Consider the following 12,725-nt stretch of genomic DNA (forward strand, 5'->3'; position numbering starts at 1 on the left):
CCTTGTCCCAAAATCTGGGATCTTTGGGTTTGCCATATACTATCTTGCCGAGGACATGTATCCCAAGTCTATTCCACTGATCCTCCCTTCTCTTAGAGAATACCATATTATTTTGATGATCACTGTACTGCTAGGCCCCTATCCTTCACATTTTTTCCCGTTTCTCTTGATATTCTTGATCTTTTGTTCTTTCAAATGAACTTTGTCATAATTTTTTTCTAACTCAGTAAAAGTTTCTTGGTAGTTTAATAGGTCCGGCACTGAATAAGTAAATTAACTTGGGTAGGATTATTTTTATTATGTTAGTTTGTCCTACCCATGAGCAATTAATGTTTTTCCAATTTAGATCTAGTTGTTTTTTTAAACCCTTACCTTCTGTCTTGGAATCAATACTGTGTATTGGTTCCAAGGCAGGAGTGGTAAGAGCTAGGCAATGGGGGTTAAGTGACTTGCCCAGGGTCACACAGCTGGGAAGTGTCTGAGGCCACATTTGAATGTAGGACCTGTTTCTAGGCCTGGCTCTCAATCCACTGAGCTACCCAGCTGCCCCCTAGATCTAGTTTTAATTGTGGAGAAAGTGTTTTATAGTTGTGTTCATATAATTTGAAGCATACTTAAAAAAAAAACCCTTTAATTTTGTTCTTTTGCAACCTGGCTAATATGGTTTATATGACTTTATGTGTGAATCGATACCAAAGTGCTTAGCTTCTCAAGGAGGAGGGAAGGAGAGATGGAGGGTGAGAATTTGGAACTCCATATTTTGAAATGATTGTGAAATCTTAAAACATAATAGGGAAATATTTAATTAAAGAATTTGTAAAAACTGTTTTTAGATGTAATTGGGGGAAATAACATTTTAAATTAAAAAACAAACAAACAAGGTATCCTTCTGTACTGAGGCCTTGGGTATGGAACACCTCTCCAACAGTAGGCTTACGCACAAGAACCTGGCTCATCTGAAGATGTCCTCAATGGGCCTTTGGCAAGGATGTCTAAGATCGTATCACCTCTTCCGTTACGCCTGGATTCCATCTTACGGATGCCCCAGAAGCTGTCCTAGAAGGTTCTACTAGGTCAGATATCTGGGCCTTCCGGTGCTGCTGTGGGAGGTGTTTAGCCACAGTGTGATGCCCCATGGTGGGCAGGCTGGTGAGCCCTGTAGGTGGGGAAGGTCTGGCTCTTGCAGCCTCAGGCAGGGCTGTCCTTTCAAGCTGTAGCAGCGGACATGGTGCTGCCGGGCTCTCAGCCCCAAAGATGGGTCACCAGTGAGCTCAGAGAGCTCTGCTAATGGAAACCTGTGAGCAGGGAGTCCCAGGATGGGCAAGGGATAGAGAAAAGCCAAATGGGGAGTGCCAGCTATACCCAGGGACTGTCAATACAACCTAATGGCAGAATGGGTACAGGTTCCTGCTCTTGGGCTCCTGGACCCAGGCTTTCCTCCTCTTCTCCCCCAACTCAATCCCCTGTATCTGCTCCTTTGATTCGGACAGGGGCTAGGTGACAGGGCACTGGGGGCTGGCATCTTCCTCTCCTCCACCCCTTTACCAGGAGCAGTGCTGGCCCCTCCGGTAACCTTAATGAGCAGCAGAGGCATTCTCTGTGCTCTGGGCACCTCGCCCTGCCATCTAACCTGCTGGTTTCCCCAGGTCAGGCCAGATCACGTCCTGGGACTTTTCCTAAGGGACCAGGACCAATGGTCAGAGCTGGGCTCAGATCTGGGGGCAGTCTAGGAATCTCTGAGGGCCTGGTGGAGGCTCATGGGAACTGCAGCAGCTTCTGGGGGGGACACTCCTGAGGGTGTGCCTGCTTTGATTGCCCAGGGGGTCTGGTCTTTGTCCCCTCCCTCTCCTCCACCTTACTAAGTGCCTGGCAGATAAAGGAGGAGCTCCCTCCCAGGGTTGTGGTGAGGAGCCATGAGCTATCTGTAAAGGCATATAGCCCAGGCCCGTATACACAGCTGGTGCTCTTTTCTCCCTCCCTCTTGTGTTCAGTCATCAGTAAGGGACCCAGGGGGCAGAGGGGGAGAACAGGCTGGCCTGAGTGTGCTTACTCCAGGCTGGACTGGCTGCTGGCACCTAGGATACACCTGGGGATCTGCTTTCTTAAGCAGTGCCGAGGCCTTGTCTTGGAGTCTGACTTGACACGAGGGTTCCTTAGCTGCCAGGCTCATCCTCGTAGGCAATGGGCACACCTCGTCTCCCAGCTACTGCCCGCATCGGTGCCGTCTGGCCTAGCTGAAGCTCCAACCCCCGCCAAGTCCGAGAACCAAGGAACAAAGCTGGTGGGGAAGACAGCAAAGAGGGTCAGCCACGGGCCTGGGCAGCCCCCCTCACCCCCCACCCTGAGCTAGGCTCCAGGGGAGCTGGGGTTACCTGCTGGACTGCTCTCAGCAAGCTCAAGCCGGGATCGGTGGCTCAGAGCCGAGGCTTCTGGGCCATCAGGGACATCTGGTGCGGCTGAGGCCTGTGTTGGGCGCAGCTCACCAGTGATGAGTGACATGTCGGGCATATCCCATAGCTCAGAATCCGGGGGTGGAATTGGCACATGGAATGGGGAGCCTGTGGGGGCAGTGGAGGAAGGTTAGGGACAGGCCCTTTCTCCTTCCTTCCCTCCCAAGGCATAGGGCTAAAGGATGGGGAAGGACCCAAGTCAAGCAGGTGCTGGGCTTTACCTAGCAGCAGGTCAGAACACTGAGTCAGGTAGGGCTCCAGCCCTAGAGGTCCCCGAGCGGGGTTGCAGGCAGCCTCCAGCTCATAGGGGGTGAGCAGTGGTCGGAAGAAGCCTCTGCTGGCCCCACTCCGGGGTCGGTCGAGAGCCCTCAAGGGACAGGCCAGTAGCACGAAGACATCCACCTCAGGAAAGTTGGCCAGCTTGGCAGGGGTGGGCCGGCCCAGAGACAGGACATAGGCTCGCTTGCCAGCAGCCTTCACCAGTGTCCGAAGGTGGGCCAGTGCCTCACAGTGCCCTGCTCCCCCTGGAGCACCGGCCAGCAGGCCCACCACTTGGGCATCTCGTGCCCGTTCCACCAGATAGTGGCTCCGAGCTCTGGCTCGGACCGCCCGAGGGCCCTCTGCCCTGGCTTTTCCAGAGCCTGGCAGGCAAGAGGAAAAGGGGCGGTCAGGGGCCCAGCCCAGGAGCAGCTGGAGCAGATCTGGGGTCACCTCATCTCTGTCATCGTCCCCGATCTCTGAGCCGCCCACATAAAAGGCACCGTAGTCCTCCAGCTGCCGCCCAGGGCTCAAAGGGAAAAAGCGGCCAAAGCGCTCCAGTGGTGGCTGCTCCCAGGCTGGGGCAGCAGCAGGCAGAGCTGGGTGGGAGACCAGGAGGTCCTCATACTGTGGGCAAAGAAGGGCTGCCAAGGCTTCTGCAGAGAGAACACACTGAGTCAGTGGGCTGTAGTACACAATCGGAATGGGACAGGATGGAGGAAGTGGGGATGCTTAGCAGGGAGGGGAGAGGACGAAGGGGACACTCTGACTAGCCAAAGGGCTGCCCCACAAAGGAGGAGTGAGCGATTAGGAAGAGGGAAGGAAAGGCAAAGAGATCTGTGTAAGCCCACGAAGGGCTTCCTGATCATCAGAACTGTCGCACAGCACGCTGGGCTGAAAGGAGAAAGCCCTCTGAACGTTGGATGGCCAACATAGTTACTGGAAACTTGTGGTCCGAGACAGTTTGATGCAGCACTTTCCAAAATGCTCTTCCAACTCCACGATTCTATGGCTAAAAGTGCAGGTAGGTTCCCCCCCCTTCCCCTTCCATCTCCCAGACATGGGAGAAACTAAGGGTCTTGGCTAAGGAACAGGGGGAAACTGAGGCAGCAAACAGGGTAAGTGGCCCCGCTCACTTAGATAATAAAGTCTCATTCAGTTCCCTCGACTCCTCCCCAATAAATCAATCAGCACCTGTCCTGTGCCAAACTATGCTCGTTAAAATCTGAGGATACAAGGAATAGGAGCTCGATCTAATGGGGGAGAAAGCAATTACCCGCCTCTGGGGACAACCAAAACAGGCCTCTACCCACCCTCCTCTTTCCTGATCCTCACCCAGGGCGTGGGCACAGGCTGGCTCACTCAGCAGCACCACAGGCTCGGCAGGGTTCGGGTGCAGGTTTCTGAAGGCCTCTGCACACAGCTCCAGGGCCACCGGACGCTGACCCAGGACGTAGAAGACTGGCAAGGGCCGGGAAAGACGGCTCAGGCAGGCAGGGCCAAAGTGGACGAGAGCCTCAGCTTCGGCTTGCTCAGCCCCAAGGACATCCACACAGCAGCTGCGGAGGGGAAAGAATTATAGGGGCAGGCAAGGGAAGACACCACCTCCGAGTAGGGCCGCCCTGGCCCGACTCCCTCCCACTCTTAGGCTCCTACCTGCCATAGGCCGTGTCCCCGAGAACAAACATCTTGGCTCCCGTCGACTCCTCCAGGGCGCGGGCCACAGCCACGCTGTCTCCGAGGAGATCGTCCGGGAACTGCAGGGCAACCTGACAGCCGGCGGAGAGTCCTGCTCAGAGCTTCCCTCAGATCCAACGTTCTCTTTCCCTCGTCCCGTCTTCCTTCCTCCTCTCCCCACCCCGATTCCTTCCCTTCCCCCTTAGGTCTCTCCCGACATGGCCTCGCTCTTCCCCCTAGCCCTCCCTACTCTTGTCCCCTCCCCCACTCACTCGCTTGGCTTCGCACTCCCGCACGAAGGCCTGCACCCGCTCCAGCTCGTAATTGTGAGCCAGCTCCGTGGGGGGCGTCAGGGGCCCCGGGGCCCCAGCTTCCCGCTGCAGCACGGCCCCCGCGGGGCTGCTGAAGGCGTCTTCCATGACACCTGCGTACGGGCCACCAGACTTCAAGTCCGAGTTTGGGCTCAGCTCCAAGGCTGCACTGTGGGGGGCCCCGGAATCTCCACGCGGGTATCCCCACGTGGGTGTCCCCACCTCTCTCCAACCTGGTCACTATTTCCGGGACTACCTCTAGCCTTCACACTCCGCCAATCAGAGCCCGCGATTCTCTTCTTGCCGGGTCAGTAGCCAGTAGCCTACTCCCCCCCTGACCCAATGGGAAGGGGCGTACTTGCCCTGTCTTCCTGACCCGCTGAGCCGCGAACTTCTCTGGGGGTTGTAGTTTTCCCGGGCCTTGGGAAGGGAGGAGGAGGTGAGAGAAACGGAGTCTTTGAACCGCATGCGCAGTCCGTCTTTCATGGTCTTACTGCTCCCTAGGCAACGGAGTTTGGGGGTTTTCGGCCCTAAATCAAGCTGTGACTGCCGCTACCAGCATTACCCGGAGCCATTTTAAAGCGCTTTGAGAGGGCGGAGCTGCGGTTGACCCCCTGGTTCTCCCCCGCGCGCCTCCCGCAGCCGTTGACTCTGTGGTAGAGCTGTGAACCAGGACGCTATCAAGCCCCAGCTGGGCTGGGGTGGCCGAGAAAGACCCCCACACACACACAACTGTCTCACACACTCTTACACACACATTCTCTTACACGCACACCCCACACACACACACACAACTGTCTCACACACTCTTACACGCACACACTCCCTCACACATTCGCTCTTCGGAGGTTACTATGTAGCCTCGGGCTAGAGGGCGTCTGGCTTCGGAAGACGTCGTTAGTAGCCTCGGGAGGGCTACAATCTAGCTGCAGGGAGGCCTCAGCCAGAAGCCCTGGATATTACGTAGCCGCTGCCTCCCTCGACACGGTAGCTCCAGGGCAGCAGGAGCCCAGACGGACTTTAGGTGGCCAGGTGGGAGGGGCTAGGTACCAGGGAGCCGGAAAGGACTCGGCCGGAGAAAATGAGGTGGCGGGGAGGGGTGGGGGCAAGGGCGCGGGAGCCTCGGCCCTATAGCCCTCTCCGAGAAGGCTGCGTGGAAAAAGTGGCGCTCCCATCTAAAGGAGGAGACAAATAGCGAGGAGTCAGCAGCAGGGGAGGCGGATGGGGAAGTGGAGACTGAGAAGTCCGTGGGACCCTTTCCCCGCCCCCCACCCAGGCGGCAGTCACAAGGATGGGGTCTGGGGAGGAGGAGCTTGAGCCAGCGAGGAACTGGCCTGATCCCGAGGCTGAGGGGATGATTGATGCTGGGAATGGGCGTCAGGAGACCTGCAGGGTCTGAGGCACTTCTCCCAGTTATTCTGGGCACGTCTCTTCCTTCTCTGAACTTCCCAATTAAAATAATAATAACAATAATAATAAAGAACAGGTTGGGGCTTCTCTTCAAACCTTATGCACAGATCTGGGCAAGCAACTCCACTGCTCTCCAACCTTTAGTGATTCCATATGGGCTCTCTAGTGGTTGCCATTCCAGGCTTTTTTCTTTTTTTGCTCTCTCTTTTTTTTTTTGCTTTTCTTCCTGTCTTTAATATTCTTTTTTTTTTTTAATTTTTATTTGGTCATTTCCAAACATTATTCATTGGAAACAAAGATCATTTTCTTTTCTTCCCTCCCCCCCTCCCACCACCTCTCCCACAGCCAACACGAAATTCCACTAGGTATCACATGTGTTCTTGACTCGAACCCATTTCCCTATTGTTGGTATTTGCATTAGAGTGTTCATTTAGAATCTCTCCTCAGTCATATCCCCTCCACCCCTGTAGTCAAGCAGTTGTTTTTCATCGGTGTTTTTACTCCCACAGTTTGTCCTCTGCTTGTGGATAGTGTTTTTTAGATCCCTGCAGATTGTTCAGTTCAGTTCAGTTCAGATTGCATTGCCACTAATGTCCATCACCTTCGATTGTACCACAATGTATCCGTCTCTGTGTACAATGTTTTCCTGGTTCTGCTCCTTTCGCTCTGCATCACTTCCTGGAGGTTGTTCCAGTCTCCATGGAATTCCTCCACTTTATTATTCCTTTTAGCACAATAGTATTCCTTGCTCTCTCTCTTTCTAAAAACTCTTATCTCCCGTCTCAGAATCAATACCAGTAAGGGCTAGGCAATGGGGATTAAGTGATTTATCTAGAATCACAAAGCTAGGAAATGGCTGAGCACAGACATCCCATTTCTAGGTCTGGCTTTCACAAGCCACTTAGCTGGCCCCATTCAAGGCTTTTTCACAATCTTTCACTCCAGCTTAAAGGACAAAATAATGGACTCAGAATTAAGACCTTGATTCAAATCCTGCCTCATTCACATACTTTCCCATGCCTCAGTTTCCTCATCTCTAAAATGGAAATGATAAAAGCAACCACTGCCCAGATTTTTTTGAGGATCAAATGCAACAATGTAAGCAAAACTCTTTGCAACGCTAAAAGTGCTAAATAAATGTTATTCATTCCTGTTTTTCTCCTTATCAACCTGCACAAAACTGGAAGACACTTTCCTCACTCCTGTTCCCATAGAATAATAATAGCAAAACTTGTGTAGCATTTACTAGGAACCAAGCACTGTGCTAAGTACTTTTGAATTGTTTTTTTGTTTGGTCAATACAACAAACCTGAGTGACACCTCTCAGACCTATGGAGAAGGGAAGAATTTGGGTCAAAACAAGACAGAACATTACAAGATGTAAAATATATAACTCTGACTATATTAAATGAAGAAGTTTCTGCACAAACAAAACCAATGCAACAAGAATTAAAAATTAAACAACAAACTGGGAAAAAAGTCTTTGTAGCAAGGCTCTCTGATAAAGGCTTAATTTCTCAAATATATATAAAACTGAAACAATTTTACAAGAAAACAAAGCATTCCCCAGTTGACATACAGCCAAAGGATATGAACAGGCAGTTCTCAGAGGATGAAATTAGAACTATCTTTAATCATATGGAAAAATGCTCCAAATCACTATTAGAAAAATGCAAATTTAAACAACTCTGAGGTACCACCTCACACCCACCAGACTGGCTAACATGACAAAAAAAGGAAAATGATAAATACTGCAGGGGATGTGCAAACCTGAGACACAAATACACTGTTGGTATAGCTGTGAACAAATGCAGTCATTCTGGAGAGCTATCTGGAACCATGCCCAAAGAGTCTAAAATGATGCACACCCTTTGATCCAGAAATTCCAGGTCTGTAACATAAAGAGATTAAAGCTAGGTTGTACCTGTACAAAAAAAAAATTTTCTAGCAGTTCTTTTTATGATGGCAAAGAATTAGAAACTGAAGAGATGGCCATCGATTGGGGATTGGCTGCACAAGTTGTGGCATATGTTTGTATTAGAATATGCTATTGTGCTACAAGAAATGACAAATAAGATGATCCTCAAAATCCCTGGAAAGATTTATATGAACTGATGCAAAGTGAAACAAGCAGAACCAGGAGAACGCTATACACAGTAATAGCAATAATGTACGATGATCAATTGCGAATGACTTTTCTATTATCAACAAAGCAAGGAGATCCAGAACGACTCAAAAAAAGACCATCTGCTGCCACAAAAGGGACAGTCTGAATGCAGATTGAAGCAGATTATTTGTCAATTTATTTGCACCATTAGTTTTTCTCTAGTGTAAAAGCAATATGTATCTTGTTTCAGAACATGGAAATAGGTATTATATGATAATATATGTACAACCTATATCACATTGCCTGCCTTCTTGGGGAAGAGTGGGAGGGAGGGAGAGGACAGAGATTGTAAAATGTCAGAAAACAGATATTAAAAATTGTATTGACATGTAATCTGGAAAAAAAAATGTTAAAGCCCGAACCTGAGAGGCAGGCGCTAATATTATCCCCATTTTACAGATGGTACAACTAAAGTTAAGTTACTTGCTCAGGGTCACATAGCTAGTATCTGTGGCTGGTCTTCCGAAGCCAGGGGAACCTGAAGATGGAGGGTGGAGTCCAATTTCTGCCTTCTCTAAAGGAAAACTTTGGGAGAAGGTTAGCATTTCACCCTCCAGCCCTGCAATGAGGGGAGAGGAGGCTCAAGGAAGTGGTAGCTCAAAGGGGCAGCAAGGTGATGAAATTAGAAGTAATCATTTTATCCTGGAAGGGACACCTCATCGGTGGTGGAGTCGGGACAGTCACAGATGCAGATAGAGAGTGATAAGATTTTCCCCTAGCCCCACCCCACTCCCAACCCAAATAGCAGCCCCTGCACAACTGCCCACTCCTCCTGAGAGACTCTTCTTGTCACATCCTTCCATGGAGCAAGGTGGGGGGTGGGGCTGTGCTCACCTTAAGGGGGCCACCCAACGTGCTGGAGGACCCACCTTCATTTCCACTCCCAGTCGAGGACTTGGGCTCCTTCCTCTTGGGGAGGGATGGGCCCATTTTCCTTCCTGGTATACTCTGAAGGCTCCCTCTCATGCCATCTTATTCCTCATCCCCTCTGCTCTCCCAGGGCTGACCCAGCTGGCTGCATTTTGAGACCGACGATGTTCAAGTGAATGTGCTCCAGCTCTTCCGCCAATGAATGAATGTGTGCCCTCCCCCATCGCAGCAATCAAATGAAAGTTTGATGAGCTAAAAACCACATGGTTCTGGGTGGCCTCTTTCTCCCTGGTGGCCGGCACTGCCAAAGCAGAAAGGCTTGTGCAGGACCAGGCCTCTTCCTGGATCATGGTTTCACGGACTGCCACAGGCAAGGAGGCCTCTTCATCAGATGGCCAACCGGCCCCTGACCAGCCAGGCTGGGCTCTGCAGCAGCTGGCTCCTGGAGCTCCAGGAGAGCGCCTGCCCCACCATCATGCTGCTGGAGAGCCCAGAGCAGCCCCCACATGCGCTCTCTGCCTGCTTGCTTACACCCCAATCCCTCCCCTCAAACAGACGAGAAGCAAAGGGCCAGAGGAAGGACGGAGGGAGGTAAAGTGCCCAGTGCTCAAAGCTTTGCTCCTCTCCCCAAGCCAGGGGCACTAACTGCAGTCAAAGGGCACAAGGCATCAGACAAGGCCACAGCCCTCCGCCCGGAGCCCTAGTGTTCAGAGCTTGAGGGCGGGGGGAGGACGTGTCAGAGACCCCTCAGAGGTCGTCCAGCCTCTTCCCCACTTCTGGCTTCCTGTCTGGGGCACTACCAGCCAATTTAACACCCTCTACTCTGGTCCCCCTCCCCGGGCCCAACCACGCACTGTTAGAGCCTCTCGATTCACCTCTATCTGACATCCGTTCCCTTGGCAGGCCCTCACTGATAAACCCCAGGACTGCTGTGAGACCCCTCCCCTCCCAGGCTCTCCTCTACTCATCTGCCCAATTAATCTTTTGGGAAGACCCTCTCCTTAACCCAGGTCTGTCCGCATCACCCTCCTCGTCAGTCCCTTCCAGGAACAAATCACAATTCTCTGATTGGTATTCAGCCTTTCCCAACCTGGCCTCCTCTTACCTTTCGGGTCTTTTTACCGTACTTCCTGCCTTCCCCTCCCCAACTCTTCCACCCAGGGGCATGGCCTCCTTGCTGCTCCTCACAAGACTGGGGCCTTCTCCCTGGCTGTCCTTCCTCCACGCCTGGAAGGTGCTCCCTCCCCATTTCAGTCTGCTGGCTTCCTCCAAGGCCTGGCAGAAATCCCAGAGAGCTCTTCTGAGAGCCCCTCAATTCCAATGTCTTCTCTCCACTGATATGAATGTCAATAGATCAGCTCTATTGAAGTAGCTCCAATTGATCCTGCAGAAAACCTGTTGGCACAGGGCTTTGGTCTTTCTTTTATGCCCATCCATTAGGATGGTGCCCGGAACAGCCTGGGCACATCATAAATGCTTACTAAGGCCCCTTGCTCGGCGAACTCTAGTGGCTCCCTGGGGCCTCGAGGATCCAACACGTTGCTCTGCTGAGCACTGGAAGCCCTTCACCACTGGATTCTACTTTCTCTTTTCTCCTGTCTCACACATGATGCCCTTTTATGAATTCTGTAGTTCAGCCAAACCGGCCTTTTGGGCTCTCCTTCCCTCCCTCCCTCTCTTCTCTCTCTTCCTCCCCCTGGGTCTTCAAAAGCACTTCTGTCCTCACGGGGGCTCCTGGTTTCTCTGAGGCCTGCACCTGTGCTGGCTTCTCGGGCAGGACCCTTCCCCAAGAGGCCTTGTCTCGGGCTGGCCACAGCTCCCTCACTGGCATCCCTCGCTCTTTGGAGCCCCGTCTGCAGGGTCAGTCAGGTACTCTTTGTAGCTCATTGCCAACGTGATCCTGGAAGAGTGAGGTTCCTCTGAGCCCATCTGCTCCTCCCCCTTGCCCACCTCTGGGCCGAGCCACCATGCTGTCTATACAGGTAGCCACTGAAGGGAAGGGTTCTATATGGAGCAGCTGGAGGTGGGAGCACTGGGAACGGCTTGCTTCATGGGCCACCATTTGAGTAAGACACTGGTAAGGAGGGAGAGCATTCCAGGGGTGTGTGGAGAGTCAGGGCAAAGGCATGGAGGAGGGAGTGCAAAGCAGCACGAGGAGACTTCAAGGGCCAGATTGGGAATGTCGGCCAAAGGAGGCAATAGTGGAGTCTAGAACACGCGTGTGGATGGGGCAGGGACATGACCTGGTCAGAATTTAGTCTAGCAAAGTCATGGCAATTTTACTGGAGGGAATGCTGTAGAGGCAGGGAGACCAGGAGTCTCCCTCAACAGTCCAGGTGGTGAGGGCCTTGCAGGGCGGTAAGGTATGAAGGGAGAGGGTCAGGTGAGTGAGATATTCCACTACCTGGAAATGTGACATGTGGGAGGGTGCTCCAAGCAGGAGACCAAGAGCAAGAGCAAGAGCACGGGCATGGTCTCCTCCAGCCCATGCCCTCCCGCGTTCCCCAGCACATTGCCCCCACTATCATCCCCACTCTCTAATCTTCTGTCTACTGGTTCTTCCCCTGCTGCCTACGAACACACCCAGACCTTCCCTATCTTTAAAACAAAGCCCAAAGCCTCCTTGGATCAGCCCCAACCCTGCTAGCTATTGTCCTTTATCTCCCCTCCCCTCCACAGCTGAATGCCTGGGAAACATTAAATGCCTCTAAAACAGCAGCTTTGAATTCTTCTCCCACTTTTTTTTTCTGAAATTCTAAAGATTTGGTTTCTGCCCGCATTTCTCTTAATGGCCAGGGTTGATGGTCTTTTCTGTCTTCATCCTTCTTGACCTTTCTGCAGCCTTAGACACTGCTGATCAGTGTCTTCTGGCTACTTTCTTTTTGCTGGCTTTCCATGGATGCTGTCTTGGTTCCCTTCTTGACTGCTCCTTTCTTGAGTCCTTTCCTGAATCTCAGTTCCTCTAACTGTAGGGGTCCCCCCAAGTCTCTGTCCTAGGCTCAGATAATCTCCTGACAGATTCTCCCAGACAACTACGAATTAGTCTTGCCTCTTTCCTAGGAGTTGGGCCACCTTTATGTAAGTACTGAATGAGGACAACGAAACCTAAAAAACCCAAAACCCATTCCCATAGACCAGTGATGGTGAACCTTTTAGAGACCAAGTGCCCAAACTGCTACCCTCATGCCACATGTGAGCCACCCCCTTACACCAGACAGGGGAGGGAGGAAGCGCTCCCATCCGGCTGCTAGGCAGATGGGTAGATGGGGAGAAAAAAGTCCTCAGGTGCTCATGGAGAAGAGAGCAGCTCCCTCCAGCAGGCATGCCACAGGTTTGCCAAAATGGCCCTAGTCTCTGGCTATTGCCTCTTTCCCACACCTTAGTGAACTCGTAAGATTGTTACCCAGTCCCTTCCAGAAGACTTCAGTTACCCCCCTCCTTGTTCTATAGTTCAGTGGAAGTCCCAGTTCTATGGTTTAGCTTGACTTGCCAGAGTACTCTGTCTTCCTCCACTAAAGACCTTTTTGTTAGTTGTTTTCAGGGTGACATATTCCTTATCTTTTCATTCTATCCTATCTCGCT

At 51.9% G+C, this 12,725-nt stretch overlaps 1 protein-coding gene across 1 annotated transcript; it reads right to left on the reverse strand.

Moving 5' to 3' along the window:
• Positions 1 to 779: 779 nt before the first annotated feature.
• Positions 780 to 5,893, reverse strand: DPH2 (diphthamide biosynthesis 2). The gene is made up of 6 exons (XM_001376243.5): positions 4,658 to 5,893; positions 4,365 to 4,477; positions 4,044 to 4,267; positions 2,672 to 3,364; positions 2,373 to 2,558; positions 780 to 2,278 (listed from the first exon to the last, which is right to left on the reverse strand). The coding sequence occupies exons 1-6, from the start codon at positions 4,802 to 4,804 to the stop codon at positions 2,154 to 2,156; spliced, it is 1,488 nt and encodes a 495-aa protein (XP_001376280.3). The 5' UTR covers positions 4,805 to 5,893; the 3' UTR covers positions 780 to 2,153.
• Positions 5,894 to 12,725: the final 6,832 nt, after the last annotated feature.

This window comes from Monodelphis domestica, chromosome 2 (genome assembly GCF_027887165.1).
Source record: "Monodelphis domestica isolate mMonDom1 chromosome 2, mMonDom1.pri, whole genome shotgun sequence".
Classification (NCBI taxonomy): domain Eukaryota; kingdom Metazoa; phylum Chordata; class Mammalia; order Didelphimorphia; family Didelphidae; genus Monodelphis; species Monodelphis domestica.

Coding starts and splice junctions, on each gene's coding strand:
- DPH2 (XM_001376243.5), bottom strand. CDS start 4,804: ATGGAAGACGCCTTCAGCAGCCCCGCGGGGGCCGTGCTGCAGCGGGAA. Junction 4,478..4,657: donor GGGAGTGCGAAGCCAAGCGA/GTGAGTGGGGGA, acceptor GCCGGCTGTCAG/GTTGCCCTGCAGTTCCCGGA. Junction 3,365..4,043: donor AGCCTGTGCCCACGCCCTGG/GTGAGGATCAGG, acceptor TTCTCTCTGCAG/AAGCCTTGGCAGCCCTTCTT.